This window comes from Chlamydotis macqueenii, chromosome Z (genome assembly GCF_036417535.1).
Source record: "Chlamydotis macqueenii isolate bChlMac1 chromosome Z, bChlMac1.mat, whole genome shotgun sequence".
NCBI classification, from domain to species: domain Eukaryota; kingdom Metazoa; phylum Chordata; class Aves; order Otidiformes; family Otididae; genus Chlamydotis; species Chlamydotis macqueenii.
Window position 1 is genome coordinate 24,627,355 of NC_141593.1, and position 24,985 is coordinate 24,652,339.

Genomic DNA, 24,985 nt, shown 5'->3' on the forward strand with positions numbered 1-24,985 from the left:
GCGATCTGCATGACAAAACTTTTCTATGTTCTTTGTTATTGTTATTGCTGTTTTTGTCACCTGTCCAGATCTGATTGTGGTGGTCTATGTTTGTTCTTCTGGAGAGGGTCTGAACTCATTATCTGAGCTCTCAGATACTAGGCTTCTCTAGAGCCTCCTTATCCCAAGATCAGGAGTACGAGATGTTGCTGGTCTCATTATACTGTCCAAAGCTATAATGAGACAATGTGATGCTTTCTGTTGCTCAGCTGGAGACAGCCTTTTCTATATATGCAAACTGTAAATCATCAGCTAGTGGTCAGTGGTCTTTTAAATAAGAATATTTTATAAAATTACTGAAATTTCAAAGTATGGAAAAAATCCCAGGAGAAAAAGTAGCATGCTGAATCAGCAAAACAACAAACTTTGCTCAGCATGATTAAACACAGCTGAAAAATAGCAATCTGATATTCTGATCAAAGAATCAGGAGCAAATTAAAAATAGTTGTCTTGTGCTTAGACATTGATATATAATGTGAACTCCCATCTGAACTTCCCGCAGTTCTTTTGTAGTGCCCTTGAGATATCATAAAAGAAATTCCAAGACTGGTTAAAGTAAAATCTTAATTCCTTGAGATTTTGATTGCCTTATTAGAGAATATTGCATCCTTTTGAATAAGTTTTCAGTCAGATGAGCCATTGAGAAATATGTTTTACTTTTAGTTTACTTTCCCATAAAGATTTCTAATACTTTTCACTTCTGCTTTTTGTAACTTCTGATGTTGACCAGTTCTCTGAATTTCAGAGTTGCTAGACTGAACTGTTTATCCTATAGTTGCTGTAGTAAGAGGCCTTAATAATAACACTGAAATATTTTTTTCACCTTTTTTGGTGTTATGAGTGGTCATAAGTGGCTTTGCACATCTTGTGCTCTCTTACTTATACTAATATGTTGTAGCTTGTGTCTTTCTGAAAATGATCTCTTTTATTTAAGCATGACTACATTTTAGTCTGAATGATAAAGGTTATTTAGACAATTTCTCTTATCTTTGAAGTAATTTTTAGGTTGATTCCTTCTAATGATGAGTCTGAAGGTTGGAATGTCCTTGAAGTAAAACGCCTTGTTGACCATCAGGATAACATTTTGTCATTAGTCAGTGTCAATGGTAAGAGTCATTTTATGATGTTACTGGCTTTGTTAGTTACCAGTGGAATAGATATTTCAGCTGTCGAGTTCTTGTGGGGACCAAACTTTTAACTGGAGTGAAACTTCGTACCTAGTAGATATACCTTCCTGTGTAGTTGCGAAGGTAGTGAAATATGAAAGTATAATGATTTTATTTATGGATTAAGAGTTAAATGAAACCAGGCAGGTTACAATGTAGAGAAGGCTTGAAGAGGCAATGTCATTGATGGGAATGGAACTCTGAGTCTTCTTCCTACTGGGAAAGTTTAAAATGCTATTTTTTCTTGTTCCTTCTGATTCTTAAACTGGAACATACAATGCCACATCCTTCGCAGTTGTAGTCCCAAGGTAACAGAGAGTTCTGGGTGTGCAGAAGTGGGTCTGCGTATCAATCCATTATTTGGAGACTCTGGAAGATTAGGCAATCTCAGCTGCTCATTAGGGCAATACTAAGCTATTACTTGAAATTCTGTCTACTCTGCTACAGGTACCAACCCCTTCTACTTTGTTCTTCCCTGTCTTTTTTTTTATGGAGCACCCCCAGAGCCCAGGACATGTTATTCCTGGTGCAATTTTTGTGTATATTTGTCCTTGGGCTTATTTATGTCAGCCTGGTTGGCTCGAAGGGACTGTGATACAGAGGTAACAAGAAGCTGTGTTGGTGCATAGTTGTTGGGGCATAGTCCAGGTGTTAGAGCATAGTCTCAGACCTTACCACATGCTAGGCAGAGAGCCAACTACTGTGACTGTGTCAGTGCTTTTATACCCATAGTTCCTCTAACCACTACCAGGTGTCCCTTATCTTTTTCCTACCACCAGGTGTCCTCGATCTTGCTTTCCTTCTCTTAGAAAGTCCCTTATTTTTCAATCCATGGCTTCTGATATTTGTCGCCCCCAACAAAGCTGGAAAGAAGAAAACTTGGATTCTATGATAATTGTTTCTGGGGTTTCCTGTTGCCATTATTTTCTCCTTTTTGATTCAGAAGGGGAAGAAATATTGGGCTTAAAAACACAGTATGGTATCTGTATAGACACAGCCAGTGAATGCTCTCCTTCCTAGTTTTAATTTTCCAAGAGAAAGCAAGTCTCCTTTTGCTCATCTAAGCTTTGCTAGGTAGTCAAACAAGTATTTACTCAAGGGGTGAGGATTTTGTCCAGTAAGTTACATGCTGTACATTCTACATAGCTTCATTCGAAAATGGGGTCTCTTAACTTTCTGGGGTTGTAACCTTGTGTGAAATGTAATTTTTTTTAATATAATCTGATTTCTATGTGTGTGTGTTTTTTTTTTTTCTTTTCCCCTCTAGACTTGACTTTTGTGACAGGTTCTCATGTGGGTGAGTTAATAGTTTGGGATGCACTTGACTGGACAAAAGAGGCATCTGAGTGCAACTTCTGGGACTTCTCTGTCCATCCGGATGCACAGCCGGAAATAAAGTTATCCCAAAGCCCAAATGAAACTTCAGTTCAACACTTAACATCTGATGAGGAGGTAAAAAGCTTTGAAAAAGAGTAAACTACGTCAAGTGAGCTAGTGTGACCTTACCACAGAAAGCCAAGTGTTTTGTGTTTTCAGTTCACTTGTTGTAATGTGAGAGGCTTCTTGAAAATGTGCACAGCTATTTTTATACAGTCAACAGGTTTTATATAAAACTTTGGTCATTGAGCTAACTGGAGGTTATACTATGTTGATGATATGGAAACGAACATAATGGACTGTCACAACAACATTTCTTTTGACAGATGAATATTTATCCGTTGTTTACAGTACCACTATGAAAAAATAAAAGTACTGCTAGAGAAAAATAAATAGGAAGTGTGTGTTTTGATGGCATACATCTTTTATATTGCATGGTTCTGGAAATTAATTTTCCACAATAAGGTGCCTCTTGAACAGCTATAGCTGAAGGTATTACGAAGTGAATTAAAGAGTAGGCATGTGTCTGTGCTTTGTAGTAAATAAATATAGCTGCTTTTGTTCAGGTGGGCTATACTCAAGTGTACTAAGCATGAATATAAGCCCAAAATCTAGTCTACTGTAAACATGCTTTGGAGATAATCCAAGAGTTTTTGGTCAGAATACTCAGGCAGGAGCCAATTATTGTTCAGGAAACACTGAAAATTCTCAGGTTGTTGTTTACTTCTGTGAAATGTTACCAACAGTTAGTGGCAAACAAAAAAGATGGTTCATAGTTGGGATACAGTGGGATTCTGGTTTGGGGGCTGTAGGTCTGTTGCTGGTGAATGATTAAGGAAGGGATTCCTGGAAATGGATTCATAGATACAAGCTGTAACAGAATAAAAGCTATGGAAAAGCCTGACTGTAGGCTGAGGGCCAAGTAGTCACCTGGCGTTCTTGTCTACTTGTGAAAAGAGCATTCCTAAAACACTAGTAAGAGAAATACTGGGGGAGGTGCATGTGGTGGGGAAAGAGATGTAGATGTCTCTAAAGGCAGAATTTTCAGTGGTTTTGTTGTAGGTGCTTAGTTCTAGAAGGAGCAAAAAGCCAATCCTGTTCAGGAGAAGTTCTGTAATTTGACTTCAAAACATTCTGACTGCCTTCTTGAAAGCTACACAAGATGTGCTTTAAGGCAAGAATTTGGGGAAGTTCAGAGCAGTTAACAGGACTTTCTTCCATTCAAGGAACTAAACTGAACAAATTGCTGCAGAATTTTATTTATTTTGAGACTTTTGAATGGTGGGAAGGAAAAGTGATTCTAGCATTACATCATAGAATCACAGAATCGTAGAATAGAATATTTCACTTACATCCTGAAATAGAGGGTGCTTTTTAGGGCAGAGCTGTCTGTATTCTAAAGTTCCTTCTTAGAAAGTGGTGAAGAAATGTATTCCTATAATGAATTACTTTGTTACCTGTTATCTAAAAGCAGAACACTGTTCTTCATCTTAAAAAAAACCCCACACAAACAAACAAAAACCAAAACAAAAAAAAAACCCTGGTATTTTCTCTATTAGGAACTTTGTCAGCAGGCTTGGTAGTGAGGTAGTTGGAGAAGATGTCCTTCTGTAGTTGACACTGTGTGTGCACATGTGTGCGTGCGCGTGCAATTTATGCTTCTTCATCTGTTACTTTATTTGAGTTTGAGAATACCAGGGTTTTCCTGGCCCTTGTGTTAAAAAAAAACCAAAACAAAACAAAACCCTGCCACAAACTGTGTAGAGCATCTTTTGCAAAGCTATAAGAATATATGAAACTCAAGAGACTATCTCAAGGTGGAAGACTGTAAGGTAGAAAAGACTTAGATGTAGGAATGGAAGAGTGAGGTGGAAGGCCACTGAATTGAGCCTCACACAAAACTAGGAAAGTAGTGAAAATGGATTCAGTGTTTTTCCCTTTATTTGGTGGACGAATATCAGAAATCTGAGGTTAGTTTCAGACCTATTGGAGCTCCCACCACAGATGTGCATAAGAAAAGAGAAAAAAAGCAACAACTAAAAAAGGCCCAAAACCCAATGAAAACCTGGAGAAAGAGTTTTGAACAGTGTCAAACCACCGTTGAATAAATATAGGAGATCTTAATCAAAGACACTGGGTTACCAGTTTTACAAAATATTGGTAATAGAAGACAATATTTAGGCTATGTAGATGGAAGCAGGCCATTCAGGGAAAAATGCAGCATACGATCACCTAAACAAACTATGTTCAAAAACCCAAATATGTATTGAATGGAAGCATTTTGCATTCTTCTGTTTGGTACCAAATGTTTGTCGTGCATACGTACATGCAATTGTATGTTTGTCCTCTCTAAAATCACTACAAGTCTTGAGTGGGTCCAGGTCCGATGATCTGTAAACTGTTTGTGGCTTTTTAGCGCTGTGATGGTTATGAGACGGAGCCCCTGCACCTTCCTGAAGAACAGCATTGGATGCAAAATGGTTCCAGATCTTTGCAATATTGTGTAATACTTTTCTGTGAGAGAGTTCCTTTTCTACATTTAATAGAGCCCAAATGCTTGAGCAAGACCTCTTTGTGCAGCTTCAGTTAAATTAAAAAAAAAAGGTAAAAATGCAGAACAGCTTCCTGTATTCTCAGTCTTTCTTGATAAAACAAGGGTTTGTCAACCATAAAACATTATTTTGGTGTAAGAACATAAATTTTTAGTTGAAGAAATGGGTTATTTGTTGGTATTCTTAGTTTCTGCTTAGACTGTAAGATACAGGATGAAAATACAGAAATGAAACAACAGCTCAGAGTGTAGGAGCATATCTCTAATTTCCTAAAAATAAATCCGTATTTTTTGTATAAGTTTCTAATTCCGTATGTTTGAGATAAAGCAGTAACGCGAGTACAGAAACAAGCTAGATAATGCGGCCTAGATGATGTCATAGTACTGCTGGAAATCTATTACATGCAGGGTGATCTTTCAGTGTCTGTTTCTGTAAGTTGTTCCATTGAATTTTCTTTCCAGTGTGTGTTTGCTGCTGTTGGGAAAGGCATATACGTATATAATCTTCAAATGAAGCGTGTGATTGCCTCCCAGAGAACTGCTCACGACTCCTCTGTACTGCACATTGAGAAGGTTCCAAACAGGTACGAGTCACACTACATTTTGTTAACGCAGTAAAGAAACGCAGAGCTGGGAAGGGTGGCTGGAGACAGTCTGCAAAGCTACATCTAATTTTTAGGGTAGGAACTTGATCTATAGTTTGATATGCTTTTATTAGGCAGAGCTTGTTGATCTGATGTTGAAAATGCATAATTGTAATTCAATGTGAAATAACTGTAATACAGTATGCTCGATGCATAGGGTCAAAGTGAAATATCCTGTCTGTTTTCAAAATCAAACTTGATAAAGTACTTTTGTCTACATTGTGAAAATACAGCTTCATGGTGTTTTACTTCTATAAAGCAAAGGCATATGGCCTATTCAGTAAATGTTTTTCACTAAATGTTTTGTAATAGTTAAAATGTTGTAACAAAAATTAGTAACTTCCAGCCTTTGTCATTAGTGCTGAATTTCTAGCTGGAACTTACTTTGACTGCTAAATTGGACAATTTGCTGACTATATATAATCTAATAGTTGTGTTTTTAGATCCTTTTATACTCTTGTTCAATGGAGCAAAAGTCTCTCAGAAGAGAAAATTAGGGCCTTGATCTTGTAAGTGCATGTGCTCTTCCAGATTGTTCTAAACATGTAACAGAAAGGAGTATCTTTCCTTTTCTTATTTTTCCATAACAAAAAATGTGGTTTTGCATAATGAAAGTGAGCTTACAGAAGCCAGTTTGTGCAACTGTATTTGCAGAGCCTAGACTTGTTATGTTTTGTTTGACAGAGTGGTATGCTTTTAAAATGGGATTGAAAATGTGTATTTTTTCCACCTATTTTGCATGTCCATTATAGTTTGTCCTGCTATAAATGCACCTTATTTTGTGTGGAAATCTGAATGTCCTGCTACATTTGGGAGTTCTAGCAAACTTGTGTAGAACCTGAGGCACTTGCTGTCTCTCCTATAGAAACATCACCAGGTGACTTGTGCAGGTGGGTATCCACACTAGTGTTGCTTACTGTTGTTTTTACAGGCAGCTGATCTCCTGTTCAGAAGATGGCAGTGTGCGCATTTGGGAGCTCCGAGAAAAGCAGCAGCTGCCAGCTGAACCAGTTCCAACAGGTTTGCTAGTAGTGGAGGGGAGGAAAGAACACTTAAAAAGGGTAATGGGAAACCCAATATTCACCATAGAATAGAGAGGTGCTTACAGGCTTTGTAAGAAGAAATCGTGTCTTGTGTTCAATCAGCTGATAACAGGTGTGGGAGGGAAGCTGAAGAAGGCGTGGGTGTACAAGCTCTCCCAGATCTGTTATGGGAAGTTAGGAGGTGCAACTGAAGTAGTTCTATTCCATAGAGCTTATTTAGAGTTTACAGTTTTATCAGCAGGTTTAACAAAATTTAGTGACCTCTCCTGGCAAACTTTGATTCACTTCTCCTTGTGCTGGATCCTCTACCGTGCAAGAGTAAATAGTTGCAGGACCTTGTGAAGAAAGTTAAAAAGAAGCTTGCAGATCAGCAGCTGGCGCAAAAGAAAAAAAAAAAGAGGGGGATTCCATATCTTTTCCTTGAACTTGGAATTACATTGGGACTCACTTTGAGACTGTACCCAACCTCCCTTACATAGTAACTCCAGGCTTCACAGTCCTCAGGGCTAGTTGCTAGTATTTTAGGAATCATATTCCCCAAGTTCAGACATTGCCTGTGTAGTGCTTGCTGCTCTTCAGCTTCCCTAGTCACTGATACTTGTAGTCTTGGACAGGTGCTCTAGACAGTATAATTGATATTATGGACTGGACACAAAATGAGCTGTTACTCGTATGACTTTTTTTAATTTGAGCTGTGAATAATTTTCTTGATGTATCTTGTCTACCTGGCTGTTCACCTGTTGATGGTAATTTTTGCAAATATCTTTTTGCTGTCTGGGTTGATGCAGAAACACTTTTTCAGGATTTTCTGTCTTCAGTGTTGCTGGTGACAGCTGATCTACACTGTTCTGCTTCTTACTGCGCAAGTGGTATTTGGTTTCACATTGGAAATGTATGACTTCTACGATTGCAGGCATTTGAAAGAAACTATGTGCAATAGTGAGATAGGTGATCTGCTGTTGATTTGCTCTATTTTTTATTCTAAGGAATCCCCTGAGTAGTTGTTCATCTCTGCAGTTATCCCCCTTGGGCCATGGTCTAGCACACTTTGTGTTTTGTGTTCTGATAGGGCTGAGGGAAGGGTCAGGAAGAAACTGCATTGCGTACAGAACCCAACTTTCTTTCTTCTTTCAGTATTATTACACAGTTCTTCTGGTGGCTGTGGCACAGATGTGTATTTTCTTGCTGAGTGGAACATGTGGAGTACCCTCTTTACACTCCAGTTTGGCCGATAGCTTGAAATCTGAAGGAGAAGGCCAGTGGGCAGTGTAAAACCAGGCAATTCAGCATCAGAACCCTGCTTATTAGCTGTATGCCAGCACTCTAATGCCTTAGACATGCAGGGGAGAGACTGGCACCTCATTTCTCCTCTTTGCACAAGTAACAGTTTAGGAGGACAGAGCAAAGCTCATCATCACTGTCCTGCATCTACCTTTGCCACTCAGTTCATTTAGGCAGTCCTTTGATTTCTTGCTAAATCCATATATTGTGTCATCCAAGTAAGTAATTCAACGTGTTTGCTACATTATGTCTAGTAAGGACAAAAGACCAAGTAGCTATGTTTCCTTTCCTGCTCAAGATAAATAACACAGATGTAGAAATGCTGCGTGGTACAATGCTTCTGTCATTTTGCCCTGCAGACTGTCCTCCTTTTAAATTTAAATAACTCCTGTAGTTCTCTCTTTGGCTAGAGAAAATGAATTGTATTTGTGATTTTTTTTTTTTTTTCAGGGTTTTTCAACATGTGGGGATTTGGAAGGGCAAATAAGCAGGCAAACCAAGCTGCTAAGAAGATGCAGGAGAATACACCTATGCATATCTTGGAGCTGGTTGGTGATTTGATTGGTCATTCATCAGCTGTGCAGGTAGGTCAGCTTTAGTAAGAACAAGAAAAAGTGAATTTCACTTACTAATGTAATTTTGGCAGTGTTTCTTAAACAGCTGTAATTTTTGACTACCTAGCTCTGGAGGCTGGAAACAGGTTGATTGTGTGGTATGTTTAGTGCAGTGTGAAAAGAATAGTACATACTGACTTAAAGTTCTAATGACAACTCAAATACTCACCGATGCCTGAGGATTCTGTGTACAGATATATACATGCATGCTACAGATAATTTGATGGAGTATAAGTTTTCTTTGTAGACTGCAAACAATAAAACTGTGTGTTTGTTCCAGATTTCATCTTAAGTTTGCAGTCTAAACAAGGGCAAATAAAACAAAACCCATTCAGGAATTTCTTAGCCCTCTGTGCTGTGAGCTTTATAGGACGTCTTTTAGTTTTAGATCAGGTACCATTCTGCGCTTTTAGAGTGTGTTTTTGTTTTAAATGGCATTTTCCCTCCACACCTTTTTGTGTTTGACAAACTTACTGGAGTGATAAATAACTTTCTTGCAGTGGACTTTCATTCTTAGCAGGACCAGGGGGAAGGGCAGCTAGAAGGGACAATGTGGTTCTGGAGTAGTTTTGCCCACAAGTATTCACAAGAATTGATTTTGTAACTACTGCTGCCAAAAGCTGAAAACTTTTCACTAATAGCTAAGGTGAACCTTTCTGCTACAGGGTTTCTGCAAGGCTTTCTGTCCCTCTCTGTCATCTTTCATTCTGAAGAACTGTTGAAAGAGGCCCTACTATCAGGATGGAAAGTTGCTCTCTGAGAAAGAGGATATAGTGTGTAATTCAGCAAGAGGCACAGCAAAAAAAGTGAGGCGTATGTTGGGCCTTTGATAGGATGCTGCAGAGCCAAAGAGTAACTGAAATGGTGTGGTCGATGTGATTTCCTGTAACATTGTACGTAAGGAAAATTCCATTTTTAAACTCTAAAGCAGTTGAGGCTGTAGATGTTGAGTGGTGATGAAATGTGATGGTTGAAGATGTGGGCTTGGTCAGAATATTTCTGTTGGAACCACATAGCTAGTAAGTGATGGTTCCCAGATCAGGTGGGCTGTAGCACAGTCCTTGGCCTGAATGCTTCTCCTGGGCCGATCCCTTTGACAAGCTGAAGAGTCAGGACACTGCAAGCCTGTGATAGTGGCATCACGTGACATAGTTCCATTTTATTGAACTGCAATTAGTGGCTAATTGTAGGCAGCCTTGTGTAGGTCTCTCAAGTCAGAGATGACATGACTTGTCAGCTCCATTGCTTTTGCAAAGTCCCTCCACTGCTGCTGTACTTTTCTTCTGTGTCACAGTTCTTGCCAGTTTGGCTTTCTGTGTGTGACCAGGCACATGCTGATGTGTGTCACAGTTGTTTACTGTTTGATCATTCCAGACCTGGTGATGGTAGCCTGTGGTGTTGTGTGGCAAGGGGACAGTGTACCCAAGCGAGCAGAACAGTGGCTTCTATTTCTAAGCAGAAACCAGGAAATCAGAGTTCGCACAAGTCACTCACTCTTCCACGTGGACTTGGAACAAGTTTCTTTGATATTCTGTTCCTTAGCTTCCCTATCTGTAAGACTTTACTGCTTTTTCTAAACTGAGATCTTTCAGTGTGAAGTGCTGTTTAAGAGTTGTTTTAATGTAGGGATTTTATGACATCTCAAACATGTAGAAAGTGTACATTGTAATTTTGCATACCTGTATTCAAGCAGAACCATTTTGGACACATGTATTTGTTTAGTCCAGCTGTACACTGAAACTTAAGCAAGCTGACAGTCTCATGTCAAGATCATGGTAATAGTAATGGTTTCATTGCAGATGTTCCTGTACTTTGGTGAACTGGGACTGGCTACATGCTCTGCTGACCACCTCATTATTTTGTGGAAGGATGGTGAACGAGAATCTAGACTCCGCAGTTTAACACTATTTCAAAAGTTGGCGCAAAGTGGTGATTTGCAACTCAAATTTTAAATTGCTGGAACACAGGCTACATACGTATAAACTGGATGTGTGTTAAATGTGAGTGGAAAGTCTGAGCTACTGGGAATGTGACTACCAGTAAGGTTTACACGTAATGTCATGTATTACATTGGAATTTTTTTAGTTGGTTCTACTCTTCTCAGAGGAGAATGTGCATGTTGAAACTTGCCTGGCTTACTCTGTCAGTAGAAATGGTGTTCTCTTGAAAGACTGAAGATAATGATGACTTATTAAATAGCTTCTAATATTATTCCTAATATTTAAAAATGTCATGAGTGGATGTCAAAATTAAGATTTGTGGAAAACCCTTAGATGGATTGTAACTAAAGCAGTTGGGGGTATTCCACAGTGTTATGTGCAGAAAGGAGGCACAGAAAAGAATCTGAGGCTTTCTGCTTTATGTGGCCTGTTTCTTGAAGCTAAACTGTAGTCACTGGTGGCTCAGATCTACTTCTGAAAAAAAACCCCAGAGAAACAGTTCTCAAATAGAATTTTTGCATTTGAAATCACTATCCTGCCCCAAGGGTAACAGAAAGAAGGAAAAGTAGGCAATACTAGTTCGTCAGTTAGTTTTTGGCAAAGTAATGTATATAGATATTCATTGCTTGCTGCAGTTTTACTGTGAGCTAACCTACACTACTGGAGTTTATACAGCACAATTATCATGTCTAGCATGAAGTGTGATTGGTTTAGCTTAATCTTTCCATAGTGCATTCATCAAATTAATTTTTATCTAATAAAAAGCACTGGCCTTAGCATGGATTTTCAGGATGTAAAATACTTTCTTAAGCAGTAACAGTTCATGTGTTCCATACTAGCAAACACTTCTGCCAGATGAATACTAAATTCTTGTCTGAAGTTTGCAGAGAAATCTGCACCAGGTTTGTAAGGATAAATAGTATTTTAAAGTTTCAAAATAAAAAGCCTTTAAGTACACAATGCCTTTTTCAAGTCTGAGATAGCAGCAGTAATCTGCAAGCTAGACAGGAGTAAGAAAAAACCCTAAGCTAAAACAAAGACCCAAACCCAAAACAATAAAAACCCTACAGCAAAAAAAAAAAAAAAGTTAAACCTAAAACTGATACAAAGAAAGTGAGAGGGAGGATGATATAAGAAGGGGATTTAAGTGGTAAATTACTGTACGAACAGAGAAGAGCTAAGGAAGGGGTTAGTTTGGGAAGTTAGTGGGTGTAAAGCCATGTAGAAGAGGGTGTCACTGTCCTCAGGACTAGTCAGAAGATCAAGCACTTAAACAGCTTAGGAGTAAATCTCATGCACCTTTCAGTGCCATCTCTTCCCTTTGAATCAATGAGAACTGTTTTCAGTGCAGGAGACTACAGGGCTGTAATTCCAGACTTAAGATCCAGTGACTGCAGTAATGCAATGAAATCAAAGAGCTAAACAGATCCTGACAAAAGCAGAAGCAAAAGGAGGAAGCTCCAGCATCCTAGAAGAGATCAAGGAGCCTTTTAGACTTGCTTCCACCAGCCCCCATGGACACTTGCCTTCCCACTACCACCCAGAAGCCAACCTTTGCCTCTTGAGTCTGACCATAATCTTCCCTGGAAGGCAGGGCAGAGGGACAGTAAAATTTTGGGCTGTATTTTTTTCCTCACTTCCATCACCTTGTACAGCTAATCCTATCTTAGTGTAGAGCTCAAAACGAAATCATAGAATGGTTTGGGTTGGAAGGGACATTTAAAGGTCACCTGGTCCAACCTCCCTGCAAGGAGCAGGGACATCTCCAACCAGATCAGGTTGCTCTGTCCAAACTGGCCTTGAATGTTTCAGGGATGGGGCATCCACCACCTCTCTGGGCAACCTGCTCCAGTATTCCACCACCTTAAATGTAAAAAAATTTTTCCTTATATTTCAAAAATAAAATATTTCAAAACCACAAATCAGATGGAGACATTGTTAAATTACCCTTTCAATTCAGAAAGGTTAAGTCAGCATTAAATCTTGAGCTGTGTGTTCTTTCCTCAGGCTGACTATACTACAGATCAGCATAGGAAAGACGTGGATAACAAGCCTTTGAGTATATCTTTTTAAACTTGGGGGTCTAAGGCATATTAAGCCTTTCTACCTGTCAGTCTGCATTGTTTCAACTTGTCTTCATTCAGCAAGTGTTGCATTTTTGGCTACTCCAGTACAAGCTGGGGAGATCAGTTTCTCTTTACCTCTTTTTTCCTTTTTTCAATTGAGAAATAACTGTTTAGTTGTGTATAAAGTATGTGTGTTTACACATTGTTACTGAAACTTTACAGTGAAAAGCTTTAAAACTTAGTTTTTTAGAGAGGCTGCTGCTCTCATTTGTAACTGGAGAGAAGGAATATAATCTTTCTATTATATCTTCTTCCTACACCACGAGAACAACTATTTCATTTTTATGTGATTGCTTTTAAGTGAATACCTGGTAGAGAAACAGACCTATTTAACTGAATCATTCTAGTCACAAAACTCACTGTGCGTTTTGCAGATATGTAATTCAGCCTTAAGTATTCTTACATGCATGTATAAATATCTATCAAAAGTGCCGTTGTTCTCAGATACGCTCCATTGGTAATAGATCTCCCAAGGGTCTCTTCCTTTAAAGATGGTTGAGTTGAAAGTATTAAATGGAATTCTTTGTTTTACAAATGAACTCTGAGCATGACAGTGAACACAGTAAGGCTATACTAGCCCACTCCTGTTAAATGAGAGTTTGTCGCTTGCTGTTGAGAAGCGCAGTGAGCAGAATTAGGGTGACTAGATTAGAAATTTTACTTTCACCTTGTGTCCTTTTGAATTTCTCTTTCCCTCTTTCAGTTAATGCAGAATTCTGTATGTTCGTATCATGAAAATAAATGTGTTTATCAGATGTACCCTTAATACTTGTTCAGCTCTGAGGTGGCTGTTTTACGTATCTGTGCACTGGCAATAGCATGAAGCAAGCAGCTGTTAGTGAACCGGATAGATTAGATTCTAAGAGATCTGACACAACTGGCACATGACTATTAATCTGTGCTGATTTATTTTGCTCTTATAGAGGACATCTCGCCATATGAATTACTTTTTTTCTTCATCTCTGACTGTGGGAAGAAAAACAGGATCTTGCAACAAATAAACTGATTTCCTTAACTCGTGAACCAGAACTGAGGCTGAACTTTATTTCTTAGGTTCCATCCACCATTCACATTTTCTTCCTTGTGACAGAAGTGTGACAAAAATAATGAATTGAAGTGCATTACATGGATGTGGTCTTACAATGTTGCTATATTTAACAAATTAAATTGAAGATGACAAAGCTTTAAATCTTGTGAAGTTCTTTTCTCTAATGCAAGCAACAGTGAGCAGTCATCAGAATAGTTAAGGTACAACCACTGACAGCATTAGTGCTAAATAAAAGAATGATAAAGGCAAACAGTTTACAGTATAAAAAACAGAGGTTCAACTTATCTGAATAAAAATCCATTGAAGAATGTTGCAATATATAACAAAAAAGAATGAATAAACATACTTCACCAGAAACACCATTCTTCAAATATACACACCAATACAGCATTTTAATACACAGCAACCTGCCTTAGCTATGACAAAAGTAAGGTTCTAATACAATTCTAACAAAAATATAACTTATATATATTTCTCTGCACTTACATTTTATGAATGTTTCCTTTTGTTTTCAGAACTTGGTACAAAACGTACAAAAAAGGTTGGCACATTATGTAAGCTACCTGCAGTAAACAACAATCATTGTCAGTTTTCTTCTACAGCAGTCTGAACTCTGTGTGTTGTGTGTTTTTTTTTTTTTGTTTGTTTGTTTTTTAACCTTTGCTGGGTTCAATTCTTGATACAGCATCGGGGAGGTAAAGAGTATGTCTCAAGACCTTTTCTTTTAATGAGTAGTGGACTGCTGCGTCAACTGAAGCCACAGCTTTGTCGCTCTTGCCTGCAGCCTGGAGTGCACAGTGCTAAAAATCAGCAGTTCTGCTAGTATTTATTAACTGAATAGTTTGAGAATAGTCTAAAACTTGAAGTCATGTTCATGTTCTGCATGTGACTAAAATGAGATGTACAAAAAGATGTGCCTTGGAAGCTTTAGCATAAATTTAATATCTTAAAACTAATGAAAAATTATGCTTGATTTCTAACTTACTTATTTTGAAATATTTTTTACATCCCAAAACAAATCAGCATTTTATTAGGAGGCAAAAAGCAGTACAAATTACAATGTTATTATAAATTATAACCTGGAAACTTTTTTTTTTAAAAAGGGACAAATACATCCCAGAAGTAAGTAGCACAATATATGGACTTATAATAAAATTTAGATCAGTTTAATAAAATTGACCATGCGTACAAACACCACTTTATAAAAAAGGATGTTGATCAAGTGCCACAATGGTTTTTGTGCAAAATTTGATGAAACAGTGCCTGGTAACAGTGCCAGGATGGCAGAGAAACATCTGTGAGATGTTTTCATCTGCAGAGAAACCTGGTGTGGATGGCACCATTTGTACAGAACATGCTTATTTTCCTCCATTATATGACCAATTTTAAGGGAATGTGAGTCCTACCAAGATTTTTTATTGGAAAGAAAGAAGAGAGAACAGGTGGTGTTCTGAGAGAGAGTCTCTGTAATAATAATGAGGTTGTAAATGGTGTAGGGTTTGTGTTTTACTGTATCCAGTTTATCAAGATTTACTTGTTCTACTGTATATGTTCTTTTTAGAACTCTGGTTCAGAGAGCTGAAAAACATTGACAGAATTGGAGCAAATTTATGCTAGATAAGTTTTAATGCTTATTTGTCAACCTATTCTTACTCTACTGGTGACTAGATTTACCCCACTGTCTGAGAAATGGTTGTATGAAGTGTTAGCAAATACAGTTGTATCAATTACAAGATTTGACAAATGCATATTCAATATTAGAAATCAGTTTCAGAAGTACATTTTCTGCCACAAAATGTTATTTCCAAAGAGCACTTATTAATCTTTTTGAAAACATTTTTTTCTGTAGGATTCAGAGAAGCTTAAAAGTGATGAATAAAATATTTCCTTCTTGCCACACAGTCTTTATTTCACTGGAAAGGAAACAGCATCCCCCTTGTAGCCAAGTCAGTGATTCACAGTGAAACTGGTAGATCAAGAGGTCTGTTTATCTTCCCTTAGTGTCAGTTGTTGTTTTCTGATGGGAGCCTGAGACTCCTGCACTTTAACTCATCCAGTGTTTTCCAGTGTTTGTAGTTATTAGCCAAGTGTTGCATCAAAACAGGCAGATGTGCAAATGCTGAAATGAACAGGAGGAACAGTTGTACTATGTATACAGAATGGACAGAAGAACAGCCCAGCTTCCTCTGAAATTGGCATTTTCCTACTGTTTTTTGTTCCTTCAACTGTAAGCTAATGCTAAAAGGGGAAAGATTTTTTTCCCAGCCTGTTTATCTTTCAAGCAAATATCTTTCTTAAAATATGATGATTTTATTGAATTATGCTAGCATGCTATCACTGTAATCTCCATTTCTGCTGCTCAGAAGAAATACAGTGCTAAAAGAAAAAAAGACCTATATGAAAAAAAAAGTTTAGTTTTCAGCCATTATTCCTTCCTGCTTTACATAGATTGTCTGGTAAGCGCTCAACTTTCAGAAAGCGTTGTGTGCAGTGAAATGAGCTTCAGCAGCATGATTGCTGAGATCCTCTGCTGTACTGCATATATATGGGTACTGCCCCTAAAAAAAAGGGACTCACAGCCTTCTTGAGATTATTCATTTTTGTCTGTAGGAATTCTGCCTCAGAGCAAGGAAGAAAAAAAGAAGTACTTACCATCCCATGCATCGAACATATCTGTTATAAAATAATCAATGAAGGAAATTTGAGACTTGGGGATGCTGCAGGTGTTTCTATCAAATACTGGCATTACAACGGGCAGACCCTGTCTCTTCTCTTCATCAGTCTAAGAAAACAAAACTCCAGTTAGCCCCTAGAGCTTTGCTGGCTTTCATGCTGGAGCAGTGAAGGCGAAGGGATTAGATGAATTGCAGTAGGAGAGTTGAGACAAACCTTAGAACTTCCTTAGTTTCATGTACTTTATTTTGTCTGGAACAGGGACTGAAATCAACATCTCTTCCCTTTCACAGGTCCTCTATTACTGTAGTGCTGTGATTGCTCTTAGCTCTGCCGAAACAGACTGCTCTAATCTGGTAATTAGGGCACACCAGTAAAAATGGAAAATGGGGTTGCAGAGTCCTTTAGCAGAGGACAGACTTGATTTCTCCTTTTTCCACATCTCTAGTGGCTGTTTCAAACCATTTGTCTTTTAAGTAAGAGGGCTACTTTCTCTGCTTGTATCAGGTTATAGGATGAATAGAAGTAAGGGTGTGCCCTTTAACTCTGTGTCCACAGCTGTAAGAGGGCTGGTTTTATTGTGCTCGGTGTGGTGCAGGAGCCAATCGCCTCAACAGTCTTAGAATTTAATTACAAACTCGCCCCCCCACCCCCCCCATTTTAACTAGTATAGGCAGCACCTAATGCTGGAATTGTCAGCAGAGCAGTCCACAAAACTACCAGATGAGGTGAATGAAGAGCAGAACAGTTACCAGCACCTCATGTTGCTGCTGGTAGGCTAGTGCCCAAGATTGGCAGTTTAAAGCTAGCTCATGATATTTTGACTGCTAGGGAGATAAGTGATCCTTGATCTTACCTAGGAAGTGATCAAATTTATTCACTGTGATTAAAATGAAATTCAGACATATCTCAGGCACTAACTACTATTTTATTGCAGTAATAGCTATCACATGTATGATCTGAATTTGGCTGGCAGGCATGCCCACTTTTCTGTCTCTGCAGTCATAGCTGGTGATTTCCACACCATTAGTGGCAAATGAAAGCTAAGAATCTATCAGTTATTCAAATAATGAACTAGAAAAGTGTTTCAGGAAGCTGGTGCATTTGTGTTAGAAAAACTGAACATTACGAAAGGAAGTTGAGCTTCCAGTTCTGTCTGGATAGATCCCATGTGATAAGCATTTACACTGCCCACGTGTGCCTGCAGTACTGACCTGCCACATCGTCTGCGTCCCGTGACAATAGTTAGAGTGCCATTTTAGAAGAGAAAGGGCCAGCCTGATGATTCACTTGAGGACTTTATCAGTCATGGATCTTCATGCTGTCTTCAAGGAATGTATTGGGACTAGAGACTAGAATGGTGACAGTATTGAATTTCAGCCAATTAAATAGTCTGAGGCTAATCAAATAGTTTGTTTTGGCCAGATGGAGAAAGTTGAAAGTGTAAAACCGCCTTTCCACTGTTCTGTATCGCAGGCTTCACGGTAAGCAAATTAGCTAACTTTTACTGGGGTGAATTCTTCTGCATGAAAGTGAGGGGCTAGTTCTGACTGGAGACAAAAAGCATACATCTGGACTCTGTAGTGATGCCAGGCAGACCCCGGGTGGAACAGCAGACCAGCTGATGTGCACTTTCTTACGTAACATAATAGTGAAATTAAAAATATACATACCTGTGCAAAATACTCCTCTGAAATCCTCCCTGCCCATTCGATACATAGCTCTAGGGGGCGACATGGATTTGCTACATCTGCACATTTAATCATCATGCGCTTGATCAGTGTCTGGTTATCTGGAAAATTCATTATGTTTGCTGTACAGTCACAGTCGCTGCCTTCGCTCTGTAAAAGAGAGTTGGTTACAGGGGCTAGTGGCCAGCATCCCAGCTAGCAGGAGCAACGGCATCATTATCAGCTCTATTGCACTTAGGCAGCAAGCGGGCAACCAGCCTGATGCCTTCTAATTTCATGCAGAGCACCAAGAATTTGGAGGAGAAAGTGATGTCTGAGAACTGCAGCCTTGCTCAGTAACTACCTTACATATGACAGTTGTGGAGATTCTCAGAATTAATAGCAAAGTTTGTGAAATAAAGGAGTGACACCCTCTTTATCAGTGAGTTACCCTTCTCTGCCTCCCAGCCTCGTCCTCTTGGAACAGGACCAGGATAGGGGACATATCCACCAAATGCAAGCTGATGAAACCATCCTCACTGATGAGTGTTTAAATTTGGGGGTAGTGCTGGTAGTGGACTACATCCTTTAAGTGAGCTTCTAGCATTCGGTTTTCATTCCTAGATGACAAAACTGAGGCAGGCCCAGGGGGTTAAACCAACTTGCACAACTGAATATTTCTTTTACAGGCAGAAAAGCAGGTCTGTACCATTCATAGAATCATCACCGAATCATAGAATCTTTAAGGTTGGAAAAGACCTCCAAGATCACTAAGTCCAACCATCAACCTAACACCACCATGTCCTGTAAACTGTGCCCTGAAGTGTCACATCTAGGTGTTCTTTGAACACCTCCAGGGATGGTGACTCCACCACTTCATTCGATGGTTGCAGTGTGTTTGCAAATAAAACGGCAGCTTTTGTGCTGGATTTTGAACGCTTGGTGTGGAATACTTTTTGGTCTTAGTTAGCAGCTAGGATGAAATCTCAGATAACCTATGAGATTAACAGGAAAATGTGGGAGTGGCAGACTGACTTCAAAAAGTCTCTGCTTGCTAGACAGTAAAATGTCAAACTGCTATCGGCTGCTCTTGATAGTGGGCGGAGGGGACAGAGTAATTGTTACAAGTCTGCTGTGGCCTCATCTTCTGGGTCTTGAAGAGTTTAGAAGGGCACAGGTATATTATGTTCCTTATTGAGTAATAAAAAGCCTCTACCTCAGCTCACCATGGCATTAACACTATTCTCAAAATAATATATTTGTGTAATTATGGCCTCCTTTCACTGCTAAATTCAACTCTTAAGTCAAAATTGAACATAAATACTTTTTACCACCACAGCTAAATTAATGTCTTTGTGGTTTATGGGGAGATATTTTGCAGTGACTCTTGCTGATTCAGGCATTAATCTTTTAACTTTATGTTTAGCAGTTAATTTTTCTTTCAGCATGGGTAGCCCAGCAAAGAGCTGCCAAATTAACTCCACTTCTTAACTGCCGTTCAAGATCAAAAATAGGAAGAGCCGCCATTAACAACAAGGAACAGAACAACCCAATACTGGGGAAAAAACCAAGTCTGTGATACAAGTGGTTCTGTACTCCACGTCTATTGCCCTCCAAGTCTTGCACATTTTAAAACAGCCTCTGCTATAAACCAGTAAGATAAAAGTGTGTCAAATACATGTTTTTCTATAGGTTAGAAAAGCTGATTGCAGTAGAACGTATGGAGAACATTTAAAAGCTCTTTAGGAAGTGCTGAAACAAATGTATTCATGGGATAAAAGGGAGATTCTCAGAAATATGTTCAGAGCTTTGAAATGTGGCGGTTTCAGTGAGTCTTGTGACTGTAAACCCTACAGGCCAGTGTGGAGATGCTAGAACACTGAAGAGATTTGAAAAAGGTGGAGATGCAGGCAACATTCCAGAAAAATGCGTAAGCTGTCAGACGGAGAAATGCAGTACTGTGAGTACTCACGTTTCCCAGTGACACCTCAGAGGGCTTTTTCAGAAACTGGTGGAGCAAGCTGCTATCTGGTCCACATGTAAGTACAGGGAAACCTGAGAGCAGGTAATTCCACGCTGCCTACTGATGTGGACCTTCTTTTCCTCTGGGCTTTCATCTAAAGTGGGATCCCTGCTGTCCTGGGTTAGCCCATGCCACAGGGGTAAAACCATGGAACACAGCACCAGGTGATGTGCTGAGAGCGCAGTGCAGAAACAGTGATGGGTCCTCTGGTGCTGCCCAAACCATGTCTTTCTCTGCCTTGGGACTTCTGACATTGAAGATCATCAGGCTAATTCAGACCCAGTGCCATGTCTGGTGAGCCCTCCAGAGCTTGGAAGTGCTGGGGAGCACAGTGCAAAGTGTCCACAGAGCCAGTGAAGTTCAGCAGCATTTGTGATTTCCAGCTCAAACTGTTGGAAAAATGGAGCTCAGTGGTCCCTAGAAGCAGGTCAGTTCTACTGTCCCTGAAGTCATAAACCCCACAGTTCCTGACTGGTTTCTGCACCCATGACAGTCTACAGTGCAAAAAATCCAGTTACAATAAACTGACAGAAGCTACTTTTATTTATTTTTTATATCACTGAACTTCAATTTGGTCTGATTTTTTTTCAATGTTTCTAGCAAAGCACTATTTTTGCTAAGCTGTCATAAGATGGGCTTTGCTTAGGTGAGTAACAGTGCCCTGGAGAACCCTGTCAGGCACTAAGCGCTCAACCTCAACAGACAACAAGAGAAAGAAAAGAGGAGCCGGGGCTGGGAAACTCAGAAGGGTCTTATGAGATATATGCTTGGTGGTGATGGAACATTAGGATGTATAACTGACAGGAGTAAAGGCTCAGACATCTCTTGGTACAATCAGGAATGGGTGGCGAGGTGTCAGGACGCAATGGCATTATACTTTGTGGCTTGAAGGCTACAGATTACGTAGACACAAAACCATCAGGGCAGGTTCCTCAGTTGAAACCCCAGGCTTAGGCAAATTCCACTGTTTGGAGGCAGGCCTGTAGGCACAAGTGCTGGCCTGGCTCCGTGCACAGAATTCTGCATGTACAAAAGCACCCACCTGCATGTTTTCTGAACACTAGATGGCTTTGAAACCAAGGCATATAAAGTGTTTAAATGAGCTAAGAGCAGAGCCAGACACAAATCCAGTTGTGTCTTTTGGGCATTACCACAGTGCAAATTAATACAATGAATGAAAATTATACTTAAAGTTATCTCGGAAGAACTTCATTGAAATGCCTGAAGGCATGAAGTCCTGCAAGCACTTACATGTGAGCTGATCTCCTCAGATGCCATTGGCTTGTTGATGCTGTTCACAAATTTGTTCACATGCTCAAAGTGTTTTGTCATTTCTGTTGCCAAAACCATATCAATAATGGCCTGGCGCAACGTCCGGTAGTGATTTCTAGGAAAGAAAAATAGAATTAGAGAATCATAGAATAGTTTGGGTTGGAAGGGACGTTTAAAAGTAATCTAGTCCAACCCCCCTGCAAGGAGCAGGGACATCTCCAGCCAGATCAGGTTGCTCAGAGCCCCATCCAACCTGGCCTTGAATGTTTCCAGGGATGGGGCATCCACCACCTCTCTGGGCAACCTGTTCCAGTGTTCTACCATACTCATTGCAAACAATTTTTTCCTAATGTCCAATCTGAATCTGCCTCCCTCTATTTTAAAACCATTACCCCTCATCCTGTCACAGCAGGCCCTACTGAAGAGCTTCTCCCCATCTTTCCTGTAGGCCCCCTTTAGGTACTGGAAGGCCACTATAAGGTCTCCCCGGAGCCTCCTCTTCTCCAGGCTGAACAGCCCCAACTCTCTCAGCCTGTCCTCATAGAAGAGGTGCTCCAGCCCACTGATCATCTTTGTGTCCCTCCTCTGGAACTGCTCCAACAGGTCCATGTCCTTCTTATGTTGGGGGCTCCAGAGCTGATGCAGTACTCCAGGTAGGCTCTCACAAGTTCCTGCTCACAAGCCTGCCAGACAGAGCTCTGTCTGCTCCTCATCCCTGCCCAGGCAGTGCTGCAAACTCAGAAACTCTGCTCAAGGGCTCATCCACGTGAGCTGACACCTTCAGAGTTATGAATGGTCTAGGGCTGGAGGAATGGACTAGATCATGCCTCTCCAGGTTCCTCCAGCTCTGAATTCCTGTGTTGCCTTATTTCTATAATTTTTACCTAATGAAATCTAATCATCTGAAGTCAATAATAATTGACAATGCAGTTTCATAATGCCGTAATGCAAAGATAACTTCTTCAGAAATGGCAGGGACACATTTTCAATCTGTTAGCTTGGAACTAGAATCTCAGGTTTTTCAAAAATCAACAGTGTTAAGAGGAGTAGACAAATCCAGTACCTGTTTTGGGTCAGGCCCTTTCCCTTTCAGATCCCTTTCTCTCCCACCCCGTCCCTGCAGAAGCTAGGCTGATGCAATGGGATGTCCCAGGCTACGTGCATGCCCAGCAGCAGGGTGCGTCCAACTCTCCCAGCACTTCAGCTCCTTCTACTACCACCCCTTTCCTTCTTGTGTGAATGCAGCAGTGCCAGCAAGCATGGGGCCACATGCATCCATAACATGCAATGGCTGGCTGCTGAGGTGGAAATATGTGTCCCAAAAAATTCATTTCCAGGCTCCTGCAATGAAAAGGCAGTGGGTCACGATGCAGCCTCGAGGCTGGCATCTAGACTATGCCAATGTAATCTTTAAAAGATTATCAAACTTCTCTATATTCTTCCAAAAAATACAAATTGGAGGACAGGGTCAGGGGGAAACTAAAGCCTTTTTAAAAATCATGTCTGCATAGGATTCTGGAAGAGTTTAAATATTAAACTCTGTTCAAGTTATATTTTCTGGTTTAGAAGGTAAGCTCTCAATCTACCCCAAACTAAAATCCCCAGACACGCAATCCACACTCCTCCAGCAGACCCACCGATCAATATTCTTGAAAATGTTGCATTTAGTGTCTTTAGTTGTGAGCTGAAACGCCAGTGCTGTGTGATGACTCTCTAACACAGCCGTATCGTTGTAAAGGACAGCTAATTCACTGCCTGCATTGCACAGGAAAGAGTTGGTCCTTCCAGGGTGGTCTACGTCATGAATAGTGGCAGCTATTAAAGCAGCCACCTCATCTAAATGGTCAAGGCTTCCCTACAGGAAGAGAGAAAAATTATAACATTGTACAAAAATTACAGTAAATAATTTCTGATCATTTCCAGGTATATACAAATAAGCAAGTGTAAGCTTGAGTGCAGAGATTCTACTTCCTTGCAATTGTTCTCTGCTCACTGCACCCACAGGTTACCTACTCCAAAATTCCCCCTCTCACTATTACCTAAATCCTCCTTCCCCTTAATGAAGCTTTTAACCTTGCTGTCACCTAAGCAATGTCTTTGCATTAAATCCTCTAATGGTGGATGGATCCTCTAGTGGTGTCCTTCCACTTTATGTGCTTGCCTGAATGACTCTGTACTGGCTCTGCTCCTACACAGCTTGTGTGTTGGATAGGATAGGATAGGATAGGATAGGATATTTCAGTTGGAAGGGGCCTGCAATGGTCATGTAGCCCAACTGCCCGACCACTTCAGGGCTGACCAGAAGTTAAAGCATTTTATAAAGGGCAAATGCCCCTTCAACACTGACAGGCTTGGGGCATTGACCACCTCTCTAGGAAGCCTGTTCCAGTATTTGACCACCCTCTTGGTAAAGAAATGCTTCATAATGTCCAGTTTAACCCCCCAGGAGCTGCTTTGAACCATTCCCATGTGTCCTGTCACTGGGTACCAGAAATAAGAGATCAGCACCTCCCTTTCTGAAGCTTTTGCAAAGCTCTATTAAGAGCTGTTACAACAGCCAGTTACCAAGAGATAGTAAAAAGCCAGGTTTTTCCCCCTGTTGTTGCTACTTACAAAATGTAAACTCCTTAGTTGTATAAACAGACTTTAGAGAAACTGTGTGGGCCTGCAGGCATCACAGGAAAAGACTTCAAGGGCACAGCAACTTTATGAAGCCAGGACCATTATCTAACATCTAACTTTTGAGTGATGCACATAAAATGACAAACACACTGAAATCCTAGCCTAAAGGACTCCTACTTGATGGTTATACCTTAACTCTTTCCTTGCTGAGAAAGAAGGCGGTAGCATGCAGGACATCTGCTGCGTGTGTGGAGTTGTGGTATGAGTTGGAGGAGTGGTAGTTGGCTTCAATCACCTGCAGCCATGCTCGCAGTGTTGCTTCCGAACAGTTTAAAAACTCAGAGACTCCAAAGCGGGCAAAAACTTTCAAGCCCAAATACACTAATGGCCTGAAAAATAATAGAAGAAAAAAAGCACCACTGTAAAATAGGAACTTCTGACATTCTAAAGAGTGACAGTTTTGGCAAAGAAACCAAGACCTTAAAAATAAAAGGTGGGGAGGGAGAATGTTAAACATTTTAAAATTGCACATCTACAACCTCTTAAGAGTTTGGCCAAAGTTACAAATTATTACATCTACCATCCTTTCAGACATTATTTTAATATGTTTTATAAAAATGGTTCAGTCCCACTAGAGTTCCACCAGTTCTTGTGGCTTCAGAATAAATTCTTAAAGTCTCAGATCTTTTGTGTCTCTAGTCAATCCCTTTTTTTTTTTTCTGAGGAGAAAAGGTAGTTTTTGAACATGACATGGGTACATCCTAAAGGCTAAAAAGCTCTAAGACAAAAAATGTCAAATGTTTACTGCTTCAAATAATCCCGTAACTTCAGGGGGTCCAGATTTCTACTTCCTGACTATTTAAGGTTGGCAATACACAAAGTATATTGATGCCTCT

General features: G+C 39.9%; 2 protein-coding genes across 4 annotated transcripts in view; one reads left to right on the forward strand and one right to left on the reverse strand.

Annotated features, from left to right (window-relative positions):
* Positions 1-16,860, forward strand: part of WDR41 (WD repeat domain 41) — a 30,023-nt gene extending 13,163 nt beyond the window's left edge. For 2 of the 3 annotated variants that reach the window (XM_086770563.1, XM_086770566.1), the window contains 6 exons: positions 1,035-1,145; positions 2,473-2,657; positions 5,596-5,717; positions 6,709-6,797; positions 8,552-8,685; positions 10,515-11,742. In XM_086770563.1, the coding sequence (XP_086626689.1) occupies positions 1,035-1,145; positions 2,473-2,657; positions 5,596-5,717; positions 6,709-6,797; positions 8,552-8,685; positions 10,515-10,667 (794 nt within the window). In that variant the 3' untranslated portion in view covers positions 10,668-11,742. Of the gene's footprint in view, positions 1-1,034; positions 1,146-2,472; positions 2,658-5,595; positions 5,718-6,708; positions 6,798-8,551; positions 8,686-10,514; positions 11,743-16,795 lie in introns of those variants that run through there. The other variant, XM_086770565.1, reaches the window with a different exon arrangement.
* Positions 15,723-24,985, reverse strand: part of PDE8B (phosphodiesterase 8B) — a 76,832-nt gene continuing 67,569 nt past the window's right edge. The window contains exons 17-22 of the mRNA XM_086770562.1: positions 24,280-24,478; positions 23,105-23,322; positions 21,447-21,582; positions 18,176-18,343; positions 16,482-16,611; positions 15,723-15,948 (exon numbers count right to left, since the gene is read on the reverse strand). Of these exons, the coding sequence (XP_086626688.1) occupies positions 15,833-15,948; positions 16,482-16,611; positions 18,176-18,343; positions 21,447-21,582; positions 23,105-23,322; positions 24,280-24,478 (967 nt within the window). The 3' untranslated portion in view covers positions 15,723-15,832. The remainder of the gene's footprint in view (positions 15,949-16,481; positions 16,612-18,175; positions 18,344-21,446; positions 21,583-23,104; positions 23,323-24,279; positions 24,479-24,985) is intronic.